The sequence below is a fragment of the Saccopteryx leptura genome, chromosome 10 (assembly GCF_036850995.1).
Source record: "Saccopteryx leptura isolate mSacLep1 chromosome 10, mSacLep1_pri_phased_curated, whole genome shotgun sequence".
NCBI classification, from domain to species: Eukaryota; Metazoa; Chordata; class Mammalia; order Chiroptera; family Emballonuridae; genus Saccopteryx; species Saccopteryx leptura.
Window position 1 is genome coordinate 38,160,391 of NC_089512.1, and position 24,969 is coordinate 38,185,359.

The window sequence follows — 24,969 nt, forward strand, 5'->3', positions numbered from 1 at the left end:
AGGGGCAAAGGATAATGCCATCTTTGGACATTCACTCCTACTGGGGAATAACCAGGGTGTGGCCACACAAAGCCAATTAGCACAAAGCTACCTGGGAAGGCTACCCATCTGTCAGACCCTCCCAGGATCAAGAGTTCTCAGTGTAAGTGGAAAGCAAGCCAGTGTCCTCATTCCAATTCTCCCCTTAATGCAGCCTTGCAAAAATCCCTGAAGAATTAGACTGTGTCATCCTAACCTTGCAAATAAGGATGCCCGCTGGTATCCCAGACAGGAAATGGAAGCTGGCTCCTTGGTCTGAGGAATGGCAGTGACCCTGAGCTGGCTGTTGATGGATTTGCTCTGGCCAACATTCAAGAGCTAATGCACTGAGCAGCACAGGGCAGGGGTGCGGGGGGGACAGTTCGGTGGACAGTGGTCATATGACATGGGTGGCCCCCAGCGAACCCGAACCTCTTTGTTTTCCCTCTTTCTGTGCCATCGCTCACCTGGACAGACACCACTTGTAATTATTATTTTTTATTAAAATACTGTTATACCCAGTGGAATGCAGCAGCAATCCTGGTACAGGGTGGCATAACAAAACAGCCATGTTTACATTTTAAATATTTACGATAACTTAAACATACAGACACACATCATGGTCTTTGGCAGAAAATGTTCACAGCACAAAAAATACTTTAAAAGAAATACCAAATATTAATCCAAAATATATTAAGTTGTGTTTTTTTTTTTCCTTTCACAATACTTTTTTTTACCTTTTTTTTTTCTTTTTTGCTTTGTAAACAATGCACATGAACCAAATGTAGTTTTCAGCTTTAAGAGGGGTATCGGGATTTAAAAAAATATGCAATTGTCCAGCAAATGCAAATGTTCAAAAAAAGGAACCATGGGAATAAAATAACACATACAGAACTTAAAAAACAGGAAAAGAAAAACCAACAACAAAGATTCAAGGAGAGCTAAAAACAGTCAAGACAAACTGCTAGAACCCACCAACTGCTCCTGCAGCTGAGCTGGGGGACTCTTTAAAAAGACCAGCAGTCAAAGTCAGTGCTGCTGGCAGGCTGCCACGTGGGTGCCTTGCTAGAATTCCAAGCACTGGCTCTGCTTTTCAGGGTGCTGGGCACAGGTAGCTTGAGGAGCCAGCCTCACGGGGGCCACTTTGTGATGGGGGCTCTCTTCCAAGGACTATTTGCATCGCGTCTTGTATGTAGCTCCTTGACCAGTTTTCGCCAGCAGAGCTGCCTCTTGCAATCCCTCCAGGTGGGAACAAACACTCTGAGGAGAACAAGGCAACTTCTCCACTTTCCTTCGAAGAGAACTGGTACAGGGAAGCCCACCATGGCAGATGTCTGTGGCATGGCTCATTCCATCTGGCTCAGGGCTCATCACCAAACTGACAGAACGATCCAGGGATAGGAGCTGTGGAGCCATTTCAAGAGGCGAGTGATGAGGGGAGGGGGCCCCATTGGGCATTTAGAACAGGGTTCAAGATGGGAGGAAGACAGTCAATATCCCGTGGGTCAACCAGTATCAAAACTCCCAGGCCAAGAACTTGAGAACGGGAGATAACTGGGAAGCTGGTCGGGACTTCCAGGAGCCGCGGCAGCCGGGATGATAGCACAGAACTGAGGGGACAGGTCCGAAGCAGCACACTTCAATCCTCCATTCCACAAGACAGGGATTATATACAAACTGCCCAGCAGATCCCAGTCCACTGAAAGAGCTCCTACCCACTCCAAGGAGGGGGCAAAGCTGTGGCTCCCCAGGACTAACACCTTCAATAGTCCCTCAACGATGCAAGTCCTAGTGATCCCAAGGAGGCAGTGAGTAGCTGAGGAGCAGATGAGGTCGGCTGGGACCACATTTAGCCAGAGGGGAACACCGTGACCAATTTGATTACTGAACCAGCCTCCCTAGTGTCCGTGGGCAGCCATTCATGGAAATCAGCCCCCTAAACCAACTATCCCCTCCCTGACTGAGCATCAACTGGGGGTGCAGAGGGGGCTCAGCTCTTTTCTAAGCCTTCAGTCGCTACCCCAGCAGCAAGGCTTAGGCAGCAGGTCAAGGCTAAATCCTCCTTCTGTGTGGACCCGTGTGGGAGGAATGCAGGGCCGAAGAGCAGGGTCTTCCGGGGCACAGGATCTCTCCAGCATCCCTCTCCCTGCGGCATCCTTCCTAAGCTCCTGGGGCCAGATGGCCAACGGGAATGAGGTGCCCGGCTGGGGGGAGCGGGGAAGCGGCAGCTGGAGGGGCTGCTGGAATGGCCGAGTGTGGCGGAGAGCAGAGGACGCTTCTGAGTCCCCACGGCATCAACTCCTTCAGATCAGGATCTCCACCATGTCTGACAAGTCCTGGACCCTCGATGGAGCGACAGAGTCTGCAGAGACAAGAGCACAGGTACACATGTCACCAAGTGTTTCCAGACTGCTGTTTTTTAAAATCCTGGCACATTTTGAAGACGGGCTTTTTCTTTACCAACTTCCCCCACCTCAGCTGCCCAGGTGCCCAGGTTGGCCAACCAAGCACAAGGCTCTGCTCCCTCTCAGCTCTCTACCCGGACTACCAAGCCCAGAGCCCAGAGCCGAAGACACACTTGTTTATAACACTGAACTCCTTGGAGGGCTCGGAGGGAGGGTGGTGAGCCCTGAGGGAGGCAGGCTGCAGCATTCTTTTCATGCCTGTGGTTTTCCGAGATGTGAGGCACAAGCAAATATGCAAAGACTAATGTGAAAGGGAGCAAAAAACTTAAATGGCATCTTCTCAACTTTCTCCTTCCCAGCTTCTTCTTCTAACTTGAGAGTGCCATCAGGGTGACTTGCTGAGCTCCACTATCTTAGATATTTAGATTGGCAATTGAACATGTAAGGAAGACCGGAACGAGGAGATAAAGTGTCTCTCCCATGGGGTTGCTTTCTTTCTGAACTCTGGATCTACCCGTAATCAGGGTTTTCTGTCCCTTTTATTCATGCATCCAACCAGCCCTCATGTTCACACTGACCTGCTCGCTTGTCACTGTGCAGGGCCCCCCCCGGAGTGAGGTCAATGAACAGAGGGGGTCTGGTACTGCAGTTCTCACCCTAAGTGCCCTCAGCCTTGCTAGGCACAGCAGCTGGGGAAGCGGGGACCTACCCAGTGAGGCTGTCCTCTGGCCACCGTTGCACCCCGGAAGGCTATCGGGCTCCAGGCCCAGGCAGGCAGTGGTGCTGTCCGGGAGGCCGTCGGTCTGGGTGCTGCCATCTCTGCTCCCGTGTTTGGCATGGACAGGAAGGGGGGCTGTGGCTCCCGGCTCCTCCGCAGGGACCCTGTCTGCTGGAAAGGCAGGAGGGGAACAGTTATTGCTTCATCCACAAGATGTAACCCCCATGAAGAACACCCCAAGTTAACTACACACATTGGGGGCACAAGACAGTGTGTATTGCTTTTGATTGGCAGGAACTTTAACACTAAATGCTCCTGTTTCCAAATGGGACTAACTATATATCTGGGCTAGATTAGTTTCTAAACATTCTGAGTGGTAGATCCTTTCTTTGTAGGTTAAATCTTAAAATCAGCAGTTATTCTAGAATTTCTATGGCATTCGCTGATGAGGAGTGGAGGGAACTTGTCTTGAATGTGTATTTGCATAGGAAGCACTATTTTTACTTAGATGGTGAGTGGCTGGCACTGAAGGTGATGAAATTTATGGAGATGGGGGCTACAGCACCCTCTTCACACTGGCAAAGACAGCCATGGGGGTACAGGACCATTGGAGTCACTATATAAGCTGGCTCCCCAGGTAAGAGGTCAGGAAGCCCAGGTTCCTCTGAGCCTCAGTTCTGGAAGGAAAGGACGGAGAGCAATCTACCCTTCTACCTATGTCACCCCACCAGTCCCTGCTCACCTGCAGCCGACCAGACAGGGGCATCCACTTGTCGCTCACTAGAGGAGAGCCCTTGCCAGCCCTGGGTCCCTGCCGCTGCAGCCGCAAAGAGCGACGGCACGGACTTGGCGGGCCGCAGAGAGCCCTGGGTGGCCTTGCTAGGGTCCCTCCTGGAGCGCTGCTGGAGGACCTTGATCACTGCATCCTTCTCCAGGATCTGGGCATGGAGCACCTTTAACCTGAGGGGAGAGGTCATGCACCCATCATCAGACCCACAGACCCAGCAGCCTCCGCCCTTCCCACCTGGTAAAAGTGGGAAGAAAGCTCTCCCTATAGCCACACCGGACTCAGCTGCCCTTGCAGCAGGACCAGGGGGGGGGGGGGCCTACAGTTTAAATGTCATCAGAGCGGCAATGCCGAACCTGCTTTCCATCTCCTGGTGCCTGTGGCCGCCGGTGAGCAGGCCTTCATTGAAGCTGCTGCTGGGTGAAGGCTGCGGGGAGTGTCGGATGAGCGTGGTGTCGCGCTGGGCGGCAGCGGTGGCGGCTGCGTCCATGGCAAACTGCCTCATGGCACGTTCCTCCAGATACTTCTGTTCCCACTTGGTCATGTCGGCCTCCAGCGCCAGGATCTGCTCCTCTTTCTCCCTCAGTTGCTCTGATAGCCGCAGGGCACTGAGTTCAGGGGTCCCACCATTACCATTACTGCTGTGGGTGCCAGCCTGTCTCTGCAAAGCAAGGAGCACTGTGGTCAAGGGTGGAGGATGGGGTGTGGTGGTCACTGGTGCTCCTTCCGCAGAAGGACTCTCGCTGACCCCTGTGCTTATTTCGTGATACATAGCACATTCTCCCCCACCACACTCCCTCCCAGAGACAAAGGTGGCGGCACCAGGTCCCCACATCCCTGCCCTGAAACCTACAGCCAAGAGTGTAGGAAAGCTCAGGTCTGCTTCTGCACAGGTGACCACATAAATTATCCTCCCAACTGGGTAAGGGATGGTCTTAATGACACTGGGATAACAGGTGTACACTAGGACAGGACTGGGCATACCAGGAGGTTTGGTTACCCTACCTCTGTGGAAAACAAGGGGGACTTAACAGCGGGCGCACTAGACACGTGCCCTGGGCCCCGACTTCTGAAGGGCCCGCAAACCCCCAACTTTATACTTTTTTCTAATGACACCAAGTTTGGTTTCATATGTGCAATTTTAACATTAATAGTACATCATATTTTTAATTTATTTTAAAATATGGTTAACATGTATTTTATTTTCCCTGTCTCTCTTTTTTTTAAGGGCCCAGTATTTTCTTCTACACCCAGAGCCTCAACTGATCTTAATCTACCTCTGGTGGGAAGGGCAAGGCTGGGAGTGGACACAGAACTCTATCTGGTATGTAACTACCAGAGTTATTTACACAGTCCAAAGTGAGAATAAAGATTTAGGATCTGGGTGACCATCTCTCTTGATCTTGGGGAGATACATAAGAGCTGGCTAATCTTCTACATCAAAGATCCTGAGCTACATTCTCTAGAGACCAAGGATGCCAACTTCTGCTCTCCTGAAGACAGAAGCCCAGCCTTGAGTCCTCAAGCCTGGCACATGGTCGAGTGGCAGAGCCTCTGCTGAGACTGGTGGTTGGGAGGGGCCTAGTAGCAAGGGTGGAAAACAAAGATCACCCTTGCTTTCCAAGGGGGGCCTTGGCCTGGTCCAGGCGTCCCCAAACTACGGCCCGCGGGCCGCATGCAGCCCCCTGAGGCCATTTATCTGGCCCCCACCGCACTTCCGGAAGGGACACCTCTTTCATTGGTGGTCAGTGAGAGGAGCACTGTATGTGGCAGCCCTCCAACGGTCTGAGGGACAGTGAACTGGCCCTCTGTGTAAAAAGTTTGGGGACCCCTGGCCTGGTCTGTGCTGGGGCTCTTGGGCCACTGGAACTGGTCTTCAGGGGCTGCCCTTACTTTGCTACCTCCACAAGGCTCCCAGCTCACCTGCTGGGCACGCAGGGCCTTGAGTTCCTGCTCCAGGCGCGTGCGTAGACGTAGCTCCAGCTGCTCCCGCTTCTCACATGCAGCCTGCAACTGCCCGAGTGCCTGCTGCAGCCGCTCTACCTTCTCCACGTAGGCCTGCTTCTTGCGTAGCTCCTCCTCGGCTCGGGCCGCCCGGCCCTGGGCGTTGCTCAGAGCCTGCTCCAGCAGCTCGGCACGCCGCCGCTGGTCCTCGATGGCACCGCGCAGCAGTGCTATCTCCCGCTCCAGCTTCTCCTGCTCCTGCTGCTGCTCATAGCCTGCAGGGAGAGGGAGAGGGAGAGGGATTCGGTCAGTGATGGGGACCACCCTCGCTGGCTCTGCTGAGCGCCCCTGAGTGACTGACACACGCTGACTGCTGGGTAAGCACGACTGCAACTTATCTACTCAACAATCCTAGGAGCTGAGTACCATCATTAACCCCATTTATGGGTGAGGAAACGGGCTCAGGTTAAGTTACATGTAAATGGCAACACAGGACCAAGGCCCTTGCAGTAATGACTGGGTTATCCTGCCTCTCCGCTGGGACATGGATATACCAAGGAACAGCCCCAAACACTGTCCACTTGTGCCAGGTGTCACCATTTCTGAAATACATATACAATTTCCCCTGAGCCTCATGATGATTCCAGAGACTGGCCAGACAAGAACTGTGATGCCCATTTACAGAGAAGAAAACAGAGGCTCAGGTGGACTGTGACATGGACATCGCTCAAGTGGGAGAGTGAAGGAACAAAGACGACAACCACCATTTGCTACACTACAAGCCAGGCACCTACACATCTTGTTCTGTTGAAGCTTCCAGCAACAACCCCTTGGGGGAGGATTTGTGACCCCCGACTTATAGGGAAGGGAACAGGAAGTGAATGGTACTGTTAGGATGGGAACCCAAGTCAGCCTGGCTCCAAAGGGGGCTCCAGGGCTCAATCTATGGCCCCAGCACCTCCTCTGCAAGCCCCAATACCTTCCATGGTCTTGCAAGACCACTGAGGTATGGGCAACCAGGTTCATATAGAAATGCCAACTTTGAAGCACCGTGAAAATGACTACAGTCCAAAGATGTGTGGCTGAGGTTCCAACCATCCTACTTTTAAATCATCCTGTTAACTGCCGAGGGGAGCTCTGTTCGGAGACCCTCTCCATATAGCTGGGCCAAGCCAGACCTGAGCCAGACCACTGAGTCCTTCAGCTGATGCTCTCGGCTTAAATCCACCTCCCATACGCCCTACCTTGCGAGTCCCAGGCTGCCCTCTCCCCAGGTGTGTGCCAGCAGCCTGCCTTGCCGGAGGGCAGAGGCGGGGACAGGCTCTGGGGCCTGCCTGATGCACTCAGAGGCACTGTCCCTAGAGTAGCCCTGTCACAGCACAGGAGAATTTTCTGCTGTAGTGGAACTGCTCTATGCTGTGCCAATCAGTGTCATCGCCACTTGACTTGTGTGGCTACTGAGCCCTTGAAATGTAGCTAGTTCAAGAGAGAAACTAAAATTTTTCATTTTATTTCATTTTAATTAATTGAAATCTTTGGGCCTATAGTATAGGACAGTACAGGTTCTGGAACAGATGACTGGGGGCGTAGGATCTGGGCAGGCAGAAGGGAGGATTCATTTTCTCGGGGCCCTAGCTAGGGTAGGAGAGAAAGGATGCAGGTGACCCAGGTCAGCGCTAGTGCACTCTGGATTTTTGAAGGCTGGTCCCCAAACTGGCCTCATTCCTTGGCATGGAGGGAAAAGATGGGGAAGCTCAGTGTTATGGAAAATTGAGCCATTCATTCAATGAGTGGGGTGGAGGAGCAGGCAAGGACAGCAGACAGAATTTGGACCTAGTGACAATGACCCCCTCCTCTATGGGCTCACAGATTACAGTTTTCAGGAGGCCTGCATCTCATCACAGCCCTATTATAACTGCTCTGTCTTATTATAACTGTCCTGAGCTCCAGGTGAAGAAACTGCCAAGGGGGAGGGGGACAGTGCTAGGAGGACGGGCTTCAGGGCTCAAGGCCAGACCCCAGGGCGGGGAGGGAGGACAGGGCCAGAGCAGCCAGATCTGGGGGTCTGTAGGGCCCATCTAGCAGGACAAGCAGAGGGAACTGGTGATAAGAATTCACTTCCTTATTGGTGGGGGGGGGGGGGGGGGGACTGAGATCAACCAGAGCCATTTTCCCTGAGAATTCTGTGTTTTCCCTCAGCTATTAAGGGGCAAGGATGAGCTGTTTAACTTTCCTGGGCCCTTGGGGTGGGGAGGTCTTAGCCTTCTGCATCTGGTAGCTTCCTGCCGCTTAGCACAACCTCTAGGACTCTCTGGCAGGGGCTGGGAGTCCTCAGGCCATCCCAGCCAGCAGGATAAAACCATGGGCCTGGGAGGGGAACTCCTGGGATGAGGGGCACCTCAAGCGGGGAGAGGGCAGGGAGGCAGGGTGAGCTGTGGAGGGAGCAGGGGGATGGGACGCCCCTTTCGCCCAGAGAAACCGCGCCCACCCGCCCTCCAGGCTCCCTTTGTGTCCACTCCTCCCCCCTAAGCAGCGGCAGGGAAGGGCGGGGCGAAGGGCGCAAGGCCAAGCACGAGGGAGCGGCGGGCGGGAGGGCCCGGAGCGGAACAGCCCAGAGGCTCTGGAATGCCAGGCATCCAGGTCACCCGCGGCTGCGAGATTACTGGCTCCAGCGAGGAGCCAAGAACAGCCCGGCGTTCGCTCCCCAGGGAGCGGAAACGCCTCCAGGCCGGCTCCCCCACGCCCGTCCTCTGCCGGCTCCCAGAACTTCGCCTGTGACTTCCTTTGTTTGGCAGATCCAGGGCCCAGAAGCAGGCTCCAGAAGCTGGCCCTTCCCTACAGGACACCCCCATTCTGCCTCCTCCCGGCGACAGGCCCTCTCCAGGCTGCCAAGGGCTCCCACCCCTTTCTCCCTCAGCGCTGTCACCTCCCTCCCAGAGGCACTAGTCATTGCCACCTCACTCCACCCAGCCAATACAGCCTAGCCTACCTCCTGCGCATCCCCACCCCCTTCAGTGCTGTGTGCCCCTATTCCCTGGCCTGGGCAGCACTGTCCAGGGCTCTGAGCCTTCCTGGAGGAAAGAGGAGGTGCTGCCAGCCAGCATGCCCTCCTCAAACTGCTCCACCATTGCTGGTCACCCATCATCAGCCCTGCCACTCACAGTAGGCTTCCTGATGGGTTCCTTACTCCTTCTTCAAGGTCATCCTCACCCAGACACCAGCCGCCCCCATTCCTCTTCTCTGCACCCACTCCAGATACCACTATAGCACAAAGTAGGATCATACAGTAGGAGCTCAATAAATAATTGCCTCTCTTTGTCTTTTCTGATTGCTATAGCTTTCTGCTACTGAGGTCAGTGCTTCCTCTGTCTGCATCCCCACCACGCACCTCCCTTTGAACCTAACCTTCCAGCTGCTTCACCTGTGGCCCGCTCTCCACCCCTGCCATTCCCACAGAGCCTCTCTTTCTGGCCACTGGGGACCCCCTAGTCACCAGGGTCAGGGTCACCCTGTTCTCTTGAATCTGTGGTTCATTTGACTATTCTTTCCTCAAGCTCAGCCTCCTTCTCTTCACCTCTACCCGCCCCGCGCCCCCCCCCCCATGCCCATAGTACCTTCCTAGGCCTGTTCTCACCCTCTGCTTATCACCTGCCAGGTGCTTAGCACAGTTCTGCTGTTGAGAAAATTAACTGACTGCATGGAATAGCCAATAATAAACTCATCCGCTCTTCAAGGAGGCTTTGACCACCTCCTTTAGAGAAGCCTCCCTAACCCCTTTTTCAGAGGGCACCTATTGGTTCAGCTTGAGGAACCCATTTTTGCTGTCTCCTGATGTCTATGCTCCCCAGCTTCTCACCTGTCCATTGGACACCCCCAACCTTTCTGCTGCCTGGAACTCCCTGGGAAACTCAGACTCTTCCTCTCTCATCACACTGTCTCCAGGGCGATCCTGCCTCCTCCACACCTCTTCTTCCGAAGGACCCTGCACTGACGGTCACACAGCTCAGCAAGTCACTCCTTCCCAGCTGTCCCTCTTATATCCACTGATCTCCTCGACACATAGAGAACCAGATTTTATTCTCCTTCGGAAGTCACCCTCTCCCCAAGTCCAGTACAGTGCTCGGCACACAGTAGGCATTCAGTAAACCTGTGCTCAAGGCACTGTTTTGACAAGGGAAAGATTCGATCCTTCCTGTCCAGAGGGGCTGCCGCGATCCCACCACCCATATATCTGGCGAGGCTTCTGAGTTGGTCCCCTACTCACTCTGAGCAAGCAACTTGGCCACCATGTCCTGACTACTGGCCTGGGCCTCCTGTGTCTTGCTTGCCAGGCGGCGGTTTGCAGATTCCAATCTCTCTGTTTGAAATAAAGGAAAGATGTTTTAAGGAAAGGAGTTTTAAGATTTGAGTATCATATGAAGCTGCCTGCCAAGGTGTGCCCTGGGGTCCTATCTATGGGGTGGCATCCTCCATGCTAGGGGTGGACTCAGCAAAGCCTCTGGATCAGCTCAGGGCCTAATAAGGAGGGAGTACCTGAGGCCACGAGCCGACAGCTCCATGAGGGCCTCCAAGGTCCAGGACTCAGGACAAGCATCTCCTTCCTTCAGAGTCTCCACCTGCCCCTCCCCACCCCTTTGAGTCACCTTACGCTTCTTTTTGCAGAGGACAGAGATTTTGAATTTTCCCCTAGAACCGAGGAATCAAGCCCTCTGCAGACCCTGCTGCCCCTCCACCCGGGTGACACGCCCTCACCTCTGAGATCCCGGTTGAAGTCCTGCAGCCTCCTCATTTCACTGTCCATCTTGTTCCGCATGGTCTTCTCCAGGGCCTCCCGCTTGGAGGAGGCTCTCGTCAGGCTCTCGTGGGCTTCAGAGAGCCGCTGGATCTCACTTTCCAGCTGCAAAAGGCAGACAGCAGAGCTGAAGGAAGGGGGGAGCTCCCAGGTGGTGTGTGGCATCAAAGCCCCCTGCAGAGCTGAAGGCAGGGGGGAGCTCCCAGGTGGTGTGTGGCATCAAAGCCCCCTGCACAGGCCTCGGCTCAGCGGCTCTCCATCAGAGAAGGTGAGAGAGGAGAGGACAATAAGCGAGAGCAAAATATCCAGATGGAGGGGAGGGTCAGAAGCTTGCAGCCTCAGGGGGGGGACCAGGCCGCTGGTACCAGCAAGCCAGGGTCCTGTCAGCTGCCCCAAGGTCCAGATGCTTAGTGAACCCAGGGCCAGGTACTCTGGAAACGGGTGCCTCAACACAGATTTCTGTGCTGTGTCCAGAAAGAAGCATTTTACTTTTGTCTGGCTTCTGCTGAGAAATCTAAAGCCCTTGGGCCAGGAACGGGCACAAAAAGACTCTGACCATGTTCCGAGGTTTGACATATTAAGACACCACAGGGCAGCTATGGGAGGCTTGAGGCCCCCTGTTAAAGCCGAACACAGTGGTAGACCTTCACTAAAGAACGGGGCACTGGACCCCAGCCTACGCTGGAGTATTTGTTCCTGCAGCCATCGCCAGTCACTGCTGAGGGCCAGCCTGGCCCAGCCGCCCCTCCCACTTGGCCACAGGCAGGTTCTGCACGTGCTCCTAGCTGGCCTGTGATTCCAATAAGTCATTCGTTTTTTTCCAAGAGGAGGGGCTTTCTCTTTGGCTAGGACTGGCCTAGAACAGACTTGCTGTTGTGTGGGGGACACAAAGAGCTCTCTGTGGGAGGTGTCCGCAGGAGGGGAAGGGCTTGAGTTGCAGGGAGCTGGTGAATGAGCTCTTTCTAATCACCGCTGGCCAGCAACTGCTCATGCTCCAGACCTGCTCTGCCGGCCTCACGGCTGCTCCCCAGCTGTTCGGAGTTAGCCAGGGAGGGTGCACGGGGGATTAGGTAGTGGGGGGGGCAGAGCGATGGGTATAAAGCCTAGCCAGACAAGCTTTCAGACTCCCCAGCCAGCCTTCGGGTCCCTCCCTTCCCCTGCTCCTCTCAGGCCCCAGCAGGGCCTACCTTCTCCATTCGGCCGGCCTTCTCCGCTGAGCTCTCCAGCTCTCTTTGCAGTCTCTCGTTTTCCCTCTGTAGCCTGGCATTCTCCCTCAGCACGGTCTCCATCTGGGCCAGCTGGGCGCTGCCCGAGGAAGCCTGGGTGCCTGCGGGCCCCTCCATCCCAGGTGGACTGAGGGCGCCAAGCAGGCCGTGGCCGAGAGCAGCGGGGTGTGGGGGTGGCAGGTGCTCCTGGGGTTGCTGCAGGTACTGGTACTGCTGCTGCTGGAGGAACACGGGAGGCACCTGGGCCTGCAGGATCCTGGGGAACAGGAGAGATGGTGCTCAGAGGCTGCACAGACCCTCATGGCTCCCACCCCAGAGCAGCCCTCCAGCGCAAACTGGAAAGACAACTTAACTCGGCCTCCTCACAGTGGGACAGGCCTTTTTCCACACATGGTGTCTGCTGAAGACCCTCAAGGTCCCGGGGAGCAGCGTTAGAGGGGATTAAGATCAGAACACTTGTTTCATGCCCAGCTTCGTGGCCAAGGCACGAGGGATCAGCCTGAGTAGCCCTGAACTTCCTATTCTATTCATTAAGTGTTTAGAAAAGACATCTTAAAAAATGTGTACTGGATCCTTCTAATCAAAAGCAGGTTCTTTATGGGTCTGGAGGCCACATCAATCATAACTGAGCACACAGCCTTCCGGGCCCCTGGGTCACCTGGTGGCCGAGCCCCAGCCGCCACCTGTGTCTGTTATGACCCTCCAGTTTCAGGCATTACATTAGCATCTGCCAGTGCAGCACACTCACGTTTCCCCCTCTTTTGGGTCCCTTGCAGGAACATGTTTAGAAGACTGTGGCTAAGGTTAGGGTGGTGAGACACGTCAGGAGGAGTCTGAGCTCCAAAGTCTGAGCAAGTAGGTATTTAAGTCCCCAAGTGCCGGTATGTGGGGGAGCATCTCCAGCTTCAAGGGGTGTCGCCAGGGCCACACACAGCCTGGCAGAGTCTGGGCCTAGAGCAGGCACCACCAAAATGGGGGCCCACCCTCTACCTCTCTTAATGTTTAAAGAGTAAACGGGACCCACTGTGCATTTTCTTAGGTGTTAGGCAGCCTCTGGGCTACCACAATAGCTTGAGTTAGAGACAGTGTTAAACCTCCCCGTCCCGTCCCAGACCGGGGAGGGAGCAAAGAGCAAAAGGCATGGGGTGGAGGAGGGGGAGGGACACAGAACCTTTCTGGGGCCAGTGACTCCAAATGCAAAAAAATAAAATAAAAAATAGACTGTTAGTTTTTCTTTCTTTCTCTTTTTAAACCAGGAATTAATTGTCCAATTCCCAGAAAGCCCACAAAAATTTCATTCTATTTCTGGGTCCCATCACCTCAGTACTCATAGCCACCTTCCCCTTCAGCCTTGCCCCCATTCTTCTTAGGACCCTAGGCTAAAAGACCCTTCCCCACTTCCCAAGAAACAGTCCTCATCTGATCAGCCTGACGGAGAGGCTGGGCAGATGTATTTCTCTTCCTGCCTAAGGTAGAGCTTCCAGTCAGAGCTGAGCAGAGGGTCCCCACAGGAATGTGCGGATTCTCCTTGCACTGCTAAATGTGGCCTTCTCGGGGTTGCTGCATGAGCATGCTCCCCCTGCGCTGGGCCTGGCAGACACAACTGGCATTCTTTGGGGATGACTTAGCTCCCAGAAAGAATAGAGTCTCCTTTCCCTTCACACTTACTCTCCTTTCCCCTCCCTCTCTTTTTTTGTTCTCCTGCAAACAGTCTACTTCCTTTCCATGATATTATCTTTTCCTGACAGGGTTCAATAAGGCTGGTCCTCAAGAAACCACGACTCAGCTTCCGAAACTCTCCGCAGCCCAGCCCTGAGAAGGGAGATAAGGTAGGGGGCCTGGGAGGTAGAGGTTGGAGAGAACCCACAAGGCTCTGGTTCCTCCGATACCAACTCCCTTGCATCACTCATTTCTCGAGAGCAAGGAAAGGTCAAACGGAGGGAAAGTGGGTGACTAAACAAAGACTCAGCAAGCAGAAGAGAAGCAGACTTTGACCTTGAGCCACCAGACGAAGGGAGTCTGTAAATCCTCAGGCCCCTCTAGTGGGGTTTCCTGGACCCCCTGTGGGGGATGGTGTGTGAAATGAGATGTGTGTTAGCTTCATTTCTAGGAACCTGTATTTCTATAAACTCTCTGGGCTCCCTGTCTCCATTCTCGCCCCTTAGAATCCATTCTCTACAGGCAGCCGGGTAAAAAAGGAGCCAAATCACATCCTCCAAAGCCTTCCCTTCACTTAGAATGAAAACTCCAAGTCCCCCAGCAGCCTCTCCCAAGCTTCCAGAGAAAGGAGCTCACATGGACCCAGAATCCTCTCTTCCTACAGGTTCCAGACACATGGAGCACATGGATAAGCATGGAAGGAAATGAACAGTAGACACAGGGCAGCTTCTTCCCTGGTGTAGACTTGGGAGAGGTCTTTAAGGAGGCCAGCTGGTCCTTCCTACCTCCAGTTAGGAAGGCCTCCCAATGCTCACTGAAAGCAGGGTCCATTTGTTGTTAACAAACCTCCAGAGGAGGTCCGCTTCTTCCCACTTAACTTAAAAAGAATTTGGCAGTGATCCCCAACCTTTACATACCCTTTGTAATGCGTACCCTCCGGGAAGGTTAGTTACTTGACTGCTACAGCTAATCAGACTCAGACAACGGTGTCCATCTCAGATAAAGCACGGGATGCCACAAAGATCTCGTGTGACCTTGGCTAAGTCCCTCTGTCCTCTGGACATTAACTCCTCACTCTTGAGAGGCAAGGGGTTTCACCAGCCTTCCTCTGGGGCTTGCCAATAGTGACACAAGGGAGCTGTGTCCACTCTGGGACTATACAGAAAGGAAGTCAAGAGCCTGAGAGACCAAGGTAGGCAGTTACCTGACTTCAGCATGCTGGAGGTGTGGGCTGCCGCGCGCACGGTACCGCGGGTCAGCGACAGCAGTGGTGGTCTCGTGAGCTAGCATAACATGTGGATACTGAGGTGGAGGTCCACGGGGCTCTGGGCCGTCAGCCGGGGGGCCCCTAGGTGGGGGACCCTGCTGGTTGCGGGCCAGCTGTGGGAAGCTATGAGAGGAGCTCATGTGGCTTGGGACTCGGGCACCGTTCCTTTCCAGGGACAGCTGCAGGAGCCGTTCACTCAGGGAGCGCACGTGCCCATGCCTCAGCTCTCGCAGGGCCTCATCCTGCCTCCGATTGCCTCCAGGGGCCCCTCGGGGATCCTGGTCACCAACATGTGGCCGGGGCCCTGCCTGCTGGGCCGCATAGTACTGCAAATGGGCTTTTGCCTCCTCATAGGTGGGCAGCTCCTCGCCCTTGCTGGGTTGTGGGCATAGCCGGTAGAGGGTGTTCTCTGCCAGGTGAGTCTCACCGCCCTGGTGCTCCTGGCCCTGGGGCTCCTGCCTTGTGGCCTGCTGTAGCACCTGGCTGTCCTCGGGTGCCAAGATCTCCAGGGAGGCCTGGGGGCTCCCTGCGCCTCCAGCTCCAGCCCCACCCCGCAGGGCCTGCTGCTGGATGGCCAGCAGTGTGCGGGTCTCAGTCAGGTTGCCATAGCGCAGCTGTTCCTGGATGAGGCGGTGCAAGACTGTCCCAGACGAGTCTTCCAGCGTCCTCATGCTTCCTTGGCTTGCACACACCTGCCTGGACAATGGCCTGAGGCACGTGGTCCCAGGGCACCTGGAGAGAGAAAAAGAAGAGCAATGAGTGGGAGCAAATGGGAAAGGGGGGAACTTTCCATTAGGGCCAGGTTCAAAGTATAATGGTCAAGAGCAAGGCTTTGAGTGTCGCGCAAGCCTGAGTTCACCTGCCAGTGCTGCCCCTACTGATTAAGGCAAGTTATCTAACTTTTGAGCCTCAGATTTCTAGCAGAAAAACGGAGAGAATAATGCTTATGCGTGAAGTTGAAAATTAAAAGCAGCAATGGCTGTTAAGCTCCTGGTGCACCATAACTCTTTGGTAAAGGATTGCTGTTATAATTATGTTCATGGAGACTTACTATGCCTTAGAGAAAGACACCAGAACCTAAAAGGTAATCAACCAGGAATCACAGCCTCCTGCAGTCAGCCATCCCTCAAAGAGCTTGATGAGAAAGAATCAAGACTCCAGGACAGGCCTGGTTCAAATCTAACCACGGTGCTGTCCAGTGCAGGGGTGACAGGGCCCGAACTTATTGGCAGGAAAAAAAGAATGAGTCCAGTCCAGCAGAAGACCCAGAAAAAAGCCCCTAGCATCCTCCAAACTGAAGCCTGCCTGAGCTCCAGCCTTAGCACAGCTAGTTCACCACCCTTTACCCTGCGAAGCCTTCCCATCATAGCACTGATCTTGGCAGTCACACTGCAAGGGAAATAAATGGGAAGGAGTAAATGCCTCTGGATTGGTAAAGGATGAAAGAAGAGAGGCTACAATAGACAATGGTTTTATGAGATGAGGCAAAAAGGTGCCACCCATCAAGGTGACCACCAGTCACACAGCTTTAGTGCTGTCAAGATCTACATGGGCCTTGGAGAAAAAGAAAGGATGAACAATGTCTTTGAGTTTACGATTTCCGCCCACCACACACACATGCGCGCGTGCGCGCACACACATACACTAGGAAAATTCCCTTATGGTTGGTCTTTTAGCCACATAGCAGATGGGCATTCAGTATTTTGACATGAGTAACACCCACCACTTGAGCCCAGTGGAGCAGTAAAAGAGCAAGGGGAAGCTCTTGGTTGCAGGGACCTGGAGCTGGAGGCTGGGGGCTATGAGTGCAGGGAGATTCTCTCTTGAAGAGGGTGTTCCCCTCTGAGCTTGAGCTCCCAGTGGCTCATGTCTGGAATGCTGCCTGCCTCACCAAGCTTCCTTTCCACAGCCTTGTCCAAAACACACCTCCAAACTGGAATTCAGGGAAAGCCAAACAAAACCCACACCTCCACAGGTCCCGTGTGTGTGTGTGTGTGTGGGGGGGGGGTGTTGGAGGGGAAAGGGAGAAATGTGGCCCCTCCTTTGCCACAAAACTAGACCCAGTGGCTGCTGCAGTTTGGCCTTGGCAGGTTGACAGAGCAGCTATTCCCAATCCACTCCTTACTCCCAGGAGCAGGAGATAAGTCTGGAAGCCGGCTCTCTCTCTCTCTCTCTCTCTCTCTCTCTCTCTCTCTCTCTCTCTCACACACACACACACACACACACACACACACACACACGCACACGCAGGAGAGATGCAAGACTCCAGAGCTTCCAAAGGGAACACAAACAGGAATCAGTTCGCCTTAGAGCAGTTAATTTTCACCTGGTGTGCAGTGGCAGGCACACCCGTGAGCAGCAAAAATTTAAAACATGCAATACAGGGGCACTGACCTCTTTCTCCCAGACAGTCAAAAAATGACAACGGCCAACACAATAGTTGTCTGATGTGAATAAATAAAAAATTTATACCTATTTTTTTGTCAGATCGGCAAAAAATATACTTTGTGGTGTGCCACAGAATTTTAGTCATTAGTTTATGTGTGCCATGGATGAAAAGGGTTGAAAATCGCTGCCCTAGAGCGTCACCCACAAAGCATTTCCTAAATTCATCACTGGCCGCCTGACTCTCCAGAGGAGTCCGGACAGTAGAGCTTTCCCGACGGATTCCAAATCTCCTTCCCCCAACACTGTGCCTGGGAGCAGGGAACACCTCCTCCCGGGCCTCTCGCCCCAGCTTTGTCGTCGTCAGGACTCTCAGATTTACATCTTTTCAGCTGAGCCCTTACTAAAATCTGCGCAACTCCACCCCCCCACCCCCACCCCCCAGTGCACCTGGGCTAGACTCTGGATTCTCTCAACACCACCCCACCCCCATCCCTCCTTTCTAAGAAAGTACGCGTCTCCGGCCTTTGCCTGGCTTCGCGCTCGTCTAAAAGACCAGAGGGTCTCTCCAACCGCACTGCAGCTAGGGATCCCGCCCTACCCGCACTCCCGGACGACCACGAGCACTTGGAGGCTGTCTGTGCGCCTAGAGCGAGCGGGCGACGGTAGCCGATGGCCCAGAGAGGACTTTAAAGTGTCGCGGGTCCGCCTCTTTCCCTCCCTCGCCAGCCCTCTTTGTTTTCCGAATGCTCCAGCGCTGACGTCACCGGGCTGGACGGCAAGCTGCATTCTTTCTAAGTGAGAGCCAATTCGTGGCTCCAAAGAGGATTTTCCAAGGAGGACAAAGAGGAATTCTCGGGCTAGTTGGGGACAAAGGCACCTGTAACCCCCACCTAATCAGATAAGCCGCTAGGGCCCTGAGACTTAAATTCGAAATGGCGCCTCATGCCCTATTCCGCGCCCCTCTCCCTGACCCGCGCCCAAAACGCGAACCCTCCTCTCCCCAGAGGCCGCCCCCTTCTCCAGCCCCTTCGCACCCGCGCACCGTCGATAACTCCCCAACCCCAGGCGCACGGCACGGCGTCCTCAGGTTGGAGTGGCCCTTGCCCACCTTTGTCGCTGCCTGGAAAGGGCGCCCTGCCACCTAAGGACGCTGGGTCCGCCGGGCTCCTGCTCCCGGAAAAGGCCGGGCAGCGCCGGAGCTCGGGATTCGGCTGGGGTGCGTCTCTGCTGGCCCAGCGCGCTGCTTAAAGCGCCGATCGGCCTTCTTTACTGCTGAGGCCGGCGGGTGCTCAGCGCAGTCAGACCCGACCACCCAGCCCGGCTCCGCTCTGCTCAGCTTGGCTACGGAGGTGTGCACTCGGCGGTGGCGCCGACGCTCTGGCCGCTCCGGCTCCAGCGCGCAGCCCCAGGGTCGGCCCGCGCCGGAGGCGGCTGCTATGCCAGGAATGTGAGAGTTTCAGGTTCCCCCTCGGGATCAAAGCGAACCACAAATAACCTCTCGGCGCGCCGCCCTCCTCCACCCTCCGCCTCCTCTTGGCCTCCGCCGTCCTCCTGGGAGGCGGCGCTGCTGGCCGGGCGCGGGGATGGCCCCCGAGCTCCGTTCTGGGGCTGCCCTTCTGGACCCGCCGCGCCCCTCGCCGTCCCGCTCCCAGCCCCCCGCCACACACACCCTGGTCCCTCCCCGCTACGCTTTGTCTACGGAGCTGCTAGGTACGAGTCAATCCAACTCAGTCCAATATCGTCCCCCACCTTCCCTCATCTCTTAATCCCATGAGCAGACGACACGGAGGGGTGTACATCCCTCAGTGTGTCCCTGAGGGATTCTAGGTGTTGTTGCGGGAGAAGACTGCTGTGTACCTGTACTGGGAGAGAGAAGGCTGCAAAGTTGCCTATATGTGCCTGGTTTTGGACCGTGCCCCCGCGAAGAGATGACTCTGCTTCCTGCACTGAGCCTCTTCCTAACCCCCACTGTTTTCACCGCCAGCGGCGACCTTTGAATTGCACTTTTATTGTTTACAAACACCTTTGCTAGCTCTTTTAGGACCTGTCTCCATAGGAAGTGTGAATCTGGGTTGGAAAATGTTCTGGTTAATTTGACCCACCTAACCAACTGAATCACCCGCCGCCAGGCGCTCTGTCCACCTCTAACCGAAGAAAGTAGTAATCGGCAGCCCTTTAGGCAGAGCGCACGGTGTGCCACCACCCGCTTTTCTCCTAGTCATCCCAGTCATCCTTACAGGCAGGGAGTTCTGTTACCGTCCCTCTGTTATAAATGAGGACACCAAGTCTCAGAGAAGTTAATTAGCTTGCCCGTGCCGCGCAAGGAGTCAGTGGTGAAGCCAAGTAACCACTGGGCTGCTCAGTCTCAAAACCCTTACAATGGCCATGAGAATCTAGGCTCCCTAGGGGGCAGGGCAGGCGCTGGGAGCCTACCTACCTCTCTTCATCTGCCCTCTCTCTGGTCTAGTCTCTACTTCATTTCCTCCTACACCCTTGCCAGCCAGAACCCTTCCCCCCAACTTCTGTTGCACCTGCTGTTTGTCCTCTGGATGGAATTATCTCATCTGCCTCTAGGATCCTTCCTCCCTCCCCCACCTTCCAACTCGCCCGGTCCGTTTGTGCTGATGGAAACCCCTTCTTTAGAAAGCCAGAGTCCCACCTGCCTTCCCTTCCCCCCACGGCTGTGTGTGCTATTCCTGAGCCCTAACCACACTGGGCCTCCCAACACGTAGTAGGGAGTGTGTGGAGGGTGGAAGGGGGGCGTCAGGCTGTTGTCCACCAAGGGAGTCAGAGCTAACTTCCACATCTGTTTGGGTCATCTCTCCCACCCCTTATGATGAAGTTGGCAATTCCCAGATCTACTGGAGGGGGACGAGGGATAAAAACTTTATCAGTTCAAAGAGCTATTTACTACAAGGGACATTGTTAATTTTTAATAAAGTGCTCTCAAAAAATTTGTGTGTGTGTGATTTACTTGGAAGTCAAATATTGCATTTGGCTTATCACTCAAACAGTTCAGTTCCAAGACAAATGCGAGAATAAGTCATCTGTGCCAAGCTAAGGGATATTTGCCTATCCAAGGACCACCTCACAAAGAGAAACTACGGCCAATATGCCACTGTCTCAACTAGATACACTAGGTAGAAATTTGAGAAATGAAAAGGAAGAAAGAAGAGGTCCCCAGGTGGCCTTACCTGTGGACAGCATTCTTCTTGGAAACACTCAGTGGAGGTGTGAGAGTGGGCGTGGGCATGTGCACTCTGGGATTGCAAAATCAAGGGAAAGGTCACATGGTACCGTTTCTGTCTTTGGAGCATTTGGGGGACACCTGACAAAGTGCTTGGCAAACATTCTTGAGATAGTTGTAGAAAGGGGCGGGCCCAAGGGAGCTCAGGTCAGGCAGGTGCATCCTGGAGTGAGAAAGTATGCTGCAGACACAAGCCAGCCCTCGTTACTACTCACCTTCACGTCCTAGAGCAACGGAGGGGGGAGAGCAGCCCCAGAACCTGAATGGGAAATGGACACACAGTTTTCTTTTCCTCTGCAAAGATGGAGGGAGGGCCGTCCAGGCAGGGCAGGGCTGAAGGCCTTAGTGGAGCTGCCTGAGCCGGATGCCACACCTGGCTCTGCAGGGTGGTTGGGTGAGAGGGTCACCACAGCTCAGAGGTGCCAGAGGCAGGTGTGCACAGGTGGGCACTGGGCTGGCCAGCCTGCTAACACGTACATCGTCTTGCTTACGGCAGGGGAAGAGAGGATGGCCAAGTGAACCAGGACTTTCTTCCAGTTTTTTCCCTCTCCACCCATCTTGTCCCCTTCTCTCTCATCCCCTTCCCCCTGCAGGTAATGACTCTTCCCAGATGACAGTGTGGCTAGCTGGGTTTGGAATCCTGCCCAGGAAAGATGCAGAGGTGACCCAGTTTTCAGAGTAAACCAGGCATGGTGCTTTTGCTCTGGCAAGTGCAGCTCCCACGGGCGTGGTTGCATTATAGGTGTGTACAGGGCTTAGCAAAGGACCAGGCGCCCACCCCCTTGTCCCTCCTTAGGCTGGGCTGTGTCCTACTGTACCCAACAGGAATATGAAGGCAAGTGCTAAGCTAAACCCTAGCAACCCTCCCACCCCCCATGGAGCTGGGAAAGGAATGGTCTCCGAATTCTCAATGGTTAATTGGTGGAGGAGGAGCTCCAGGGCCCAGATGGCAATATCAAAGAGGATTCTGTTTTCCAGCCTCTCCTGGACACTTCTTTTGATAGATTATGGGAAACAGGAAGCCCATCCGAATCTAAAACAGGTAGCAAATTCTCAGCAAGAGCCTGGACATTGGGAGAAAGTTCTACTCCTTCAGTTTCAAGAGCCAAGCTGGGGGCCTTCTTCTCTTTCTCCTTCTGTAAGCCCCTGAGGTCCATTATTCACCCTTTTTATATCTACCCTGCTCCAGGTTTTCCTCCCAAATCCTCTTTCCACCACCATCATTCTCCCTTTCACTCCAGGCATCAGGCCCCAAATCTCTGTCATGCGTAGTTTGCCTCACAGGGTCTGTCAATTTGGAGGGTTAATTCCTCAAGAGTTGAAGCATTTTTAAAATTAGGCCCCATAATGGTTGAGATAAGAGGGTGCTGTTCTAAAAATCAAGATGTCCTGACGTCCCCAACTGCACATACCCCTTTAGTCCCTGGCCTTCCTCTGTGCCCTTGGCTTCAGATGTCCTTACAGGTCCGGGGTTGGGATGATTCCTGCAAGTGGTGAGATCCTACACTGCAGAGGGGTCTCTGAACACTGCTCTCATCTCTCTTCACTGCTCTGGGGTCCATAACTGCCAAGAACCTCCACAGTCCCCAGTCCTACATGTGTCTAGGAAGTGATGTCTGATGGATATGGGTGAATAAACCAATAAGCTACTGGGTATTCCCTTCAGTTTATTCCTCTTTGGGCAGCCATCAGGCTGAGGATGGGGAACTAAGAACTGGCATATTCAAGGCAGTGAAGAAGGGAAGATCATTTTGCAATGTCAGTGTGACCCCGATGCCTATCTTTTTTGCACACCTCCCTTGCACTGAGTGAGAACTGATTTGGTGAACTTGTCATTGTTTCTTGGAAAGGCCCTCTACTCTTGGCAAGAGGCTGCAGGGAATGTGAGGAGGCCCTGGCTTTGCCGAGTTCCTCTTAGAAAAGAACTCAGGGCAGGTTTTTGTGGCTGCTGGGGCAGGGCCAGTGTGATGAAAGACTGCCCCCTAGTGAGCCTCATCCCCATTGCTGGGTCTGCTCCCAGAACTCCCAAGGTGCATCTCGGGTTTCTGAGAAAGGTGGTGGAGGAATGTTTGGGACAGGGTTTTATCCAGAGGACAGTTATTTCCCAGGCCTCTTTAAGAATGGACTACAAGCTCTAGTTGACTTTCTGACTTTTTTTTCCCATTTCAGCCTCTCCTGGATTTTCACATGGTCTTTAAAGAGATACATACAATCTTTAACACAAACAACCTTAAATCGTTGATGTTGAGAAAATGTGTTGCATTTACTCACGTAATCTCCCTTACATGCATCTCTTCTGTCTTGTATTTCATGTATTCATTCAAAAATATTTCCTGAGCACCCACTCTGAGCCAGGTCCTATGAATCCAAGGGGGGTTTCTATCCTTGTGAAGCTTACAAATCACAGGGTACAGAGGTTAAAGAGGCTAGTACACTATAAAGCAGAGAGCTACATCTTGGAGGAAGAGAGGATGGGCACAGGGAGGGAATTATGGCAGGCTTCTTGCAGGTAGTGCTTCTCAAGCTGAGTGCTAAGGCCAAGATGGACTGCGAGGTGTCTTCCCCGGGCTGGACTCTGGAGAACTCGCACTAGCAGCACAGACTCCCTGTACACTAGAACAGAAGCAGGAAGTGTTGAGCCATTCATGGTGGTTACTGACCTCTAGCCCCCATATGTCCCTCTCCAGGAGTAATTGTGGGAGGGAGGAATTACAACGAAACACTTTGTGCCCTGGCCTGTTGGCTCTGCAGTACAGAGTCGGCCCAGCGTGTGGATGTCCCGGTCAGGGGACAGGAGAAGCGATCATCTGCCTCCCCCCCACACACCAGCCCTCCCCCCCGCCTCTCTCTCTATCTCTCTCTTCTACTCCCACAGTCATGGCTCGGTTGGAGCAAGTTGGTCCTGGGCACTGAGGATGGCTCCATGGCCTTGCCTTAGGAGCTAAAAGAGCTCAATTGCCAAGCAATGGAGCAACAGCCCCAGATGGGCAGAGCATCGCCCATAGAAAGCTTGTTGGGTGGATTCTGGTTGGGGCACATGCAGGAGTCTGTCTCTCTGCCTCCCCACTTCTCACTTAAGGAAAAAAAAACAACCCAAAGACGCCTGATCAGGTGGTGGCACAATGAATAGAGTGTCGAACAGCGGCGCACAGGACCTAGGTTCAAAACCCCGAGGTTGTTGGTTTGAGTGCCGGCTCACCAGCTTGAACACAGGGTCACTGGCTTGAGCATGGGATCACAGACATGACCCCCAATGTTGCTGGCTTGAGCAAGGGTCACTTGGTCTGCTGTAGCCCCCAGTCAAGGCACATATGAGAAAGCAATCAATGAACAACTATGGTGGTACAACAAAGAATTGATGCTTCTCATCTTTCTCCCTTCCTGTCTGTCTATCCCTATCTGTCTCTCTTTGTGTTTCTGTCACAAAACAAAAACAAAGGGACACTTTGTGGTGTATGTATGCTGAAATATCAAATTGTGTACTTTAAATAAGTATAGTTATTTATAAGTCAGTTATACCTCGATAAAAAAGATTTAAAAAGTCAAATAGTACTACAACTCTTCTCCCAACCAAGTTCCATTCCCAAGAGATAACCATTCTCAAGTTTTTTGCATGTTCTGTATTGACACCTAAATTTCTAAAAAATAGTCTTCTTCTATTTTATTGTGATTCTGCTTTAAGTATTATCTTCCTTCTATGAAAGATTAGGATAATGATCTCTTACACACCAGACACACACAGGCACACACATACACAATTCTCTTCTTCCAGTAACTTGATATAGGCTACATGACATTTTTTTGCATACATTACTATTCAATGTTTATATGATTGTGATTATGTAAATATTGGGGGTTTTTTGGGTTCTTTTGTTTGTTTGTTTTTTTTCATTTTTCCAAAGCTGGAAACGGGGAGGCAGTCAGACAGACTCCTGCTTGTGCCGGACCGGGATCCACCCGGTATGCCCACCAGGGGGCGATGCTCTGCCCTTCTGGGGCGTCGCTCTGTTGCATCCAGAGCCATCCTAGCGCCTGAGGCAGAGGCCACAGAGCCATCCTCAGCGCCCAGGCCAACTTTGCTCCAATGGAGCCTCGGCTGCGGGAGGGGAAGAGAGAGACAGAGAGGAAGGAGAGGGGGAGGGGTGGAGAAGCAGATGGGCACTTCTCCTGTGTGCCCTGGCCGGGAATCGAACCCGGGACTCCCGCACGCCAGGCCGACACTCTACCACTGAGCCAACCGGCCAGGGCTAAATATTGTTAATAGCTGAATTACATACTGTGCCATGAGTACACTACCTTTATTATACAACTTTTATTGTAGTTAAAATTTTGCCTCATTTTTTTTCCTGGCGTGCTATATATTTAGCATTGTCTTATGCCTAAATGGACAAGTAGAACCCTAAATTTAACTCAATGAATGTAGACCCTTTAGAGTTTTAGCAGGTCCATTTTGATCTTGGTGACATCGCTCCTGGAGAGTTGGGACAGGTTACTGCCTGGTCCCACCCAACAGCTTTC

General features: G+C 53.5%; 1 protein-coding gene across 3 annotated transcripts; it reads right to left on the reverse strand.

Annotated features, from left to right (window-relative positions):
- Window positions 1–500: 500 nt before the first annotated feature.
- AMOTL2 (angiomotin like 2) lies at window positions 501–18,658 on the reverse strand. 3 transcript variants are annotated; one of them, XM_066350453.1, is made up of 10 exons: window positions 18,313–18,658; window positions 14,754–15,548; window positions 11,852–12,146; window positions 10,625–10,769; window positions 10,137–10,229; window positions 5,852–6,147; window positions 4,285–4,589; window positions 3,884–4,101; window positions 3,133–3,312; window positions 501–2,380 (listed from the first exon to the last, which is right to left on the reverse strand). In XM_066350453.1, the coding sequence occupies exons 2-10, from the start codon at window positions 15,485–15,487 to the stop codon at window positions 2,322–2,324; spliced, it is 2,325 nt and encodes a 774-aa protein (XP_066206550.1). In that variant the 5' UTR covers window positions 15,488–15,548; window positions 18,313–18,658; the 3' UTR covers window positions 501–2,321. The 3 variants fall into 3 exon arrangements, with proteins under 3 accessions (XP_066206550.1, XP_066206549.1, XP_066206548.1); XM_066350452.1 differs by lacking the exon at window positions 18,313–18,658 and adding an exon at window positions 17,803–17,934 and having other exon boundaries at window positions 3,133–3,309; XM_066350451.1 differs by lacking the exon at window positions 18,313–18,658 and adding an exon at window positions 17,803–17,934.
- Window positions 18,659–24,969: the final 6,311 nt, after the last annotated feature.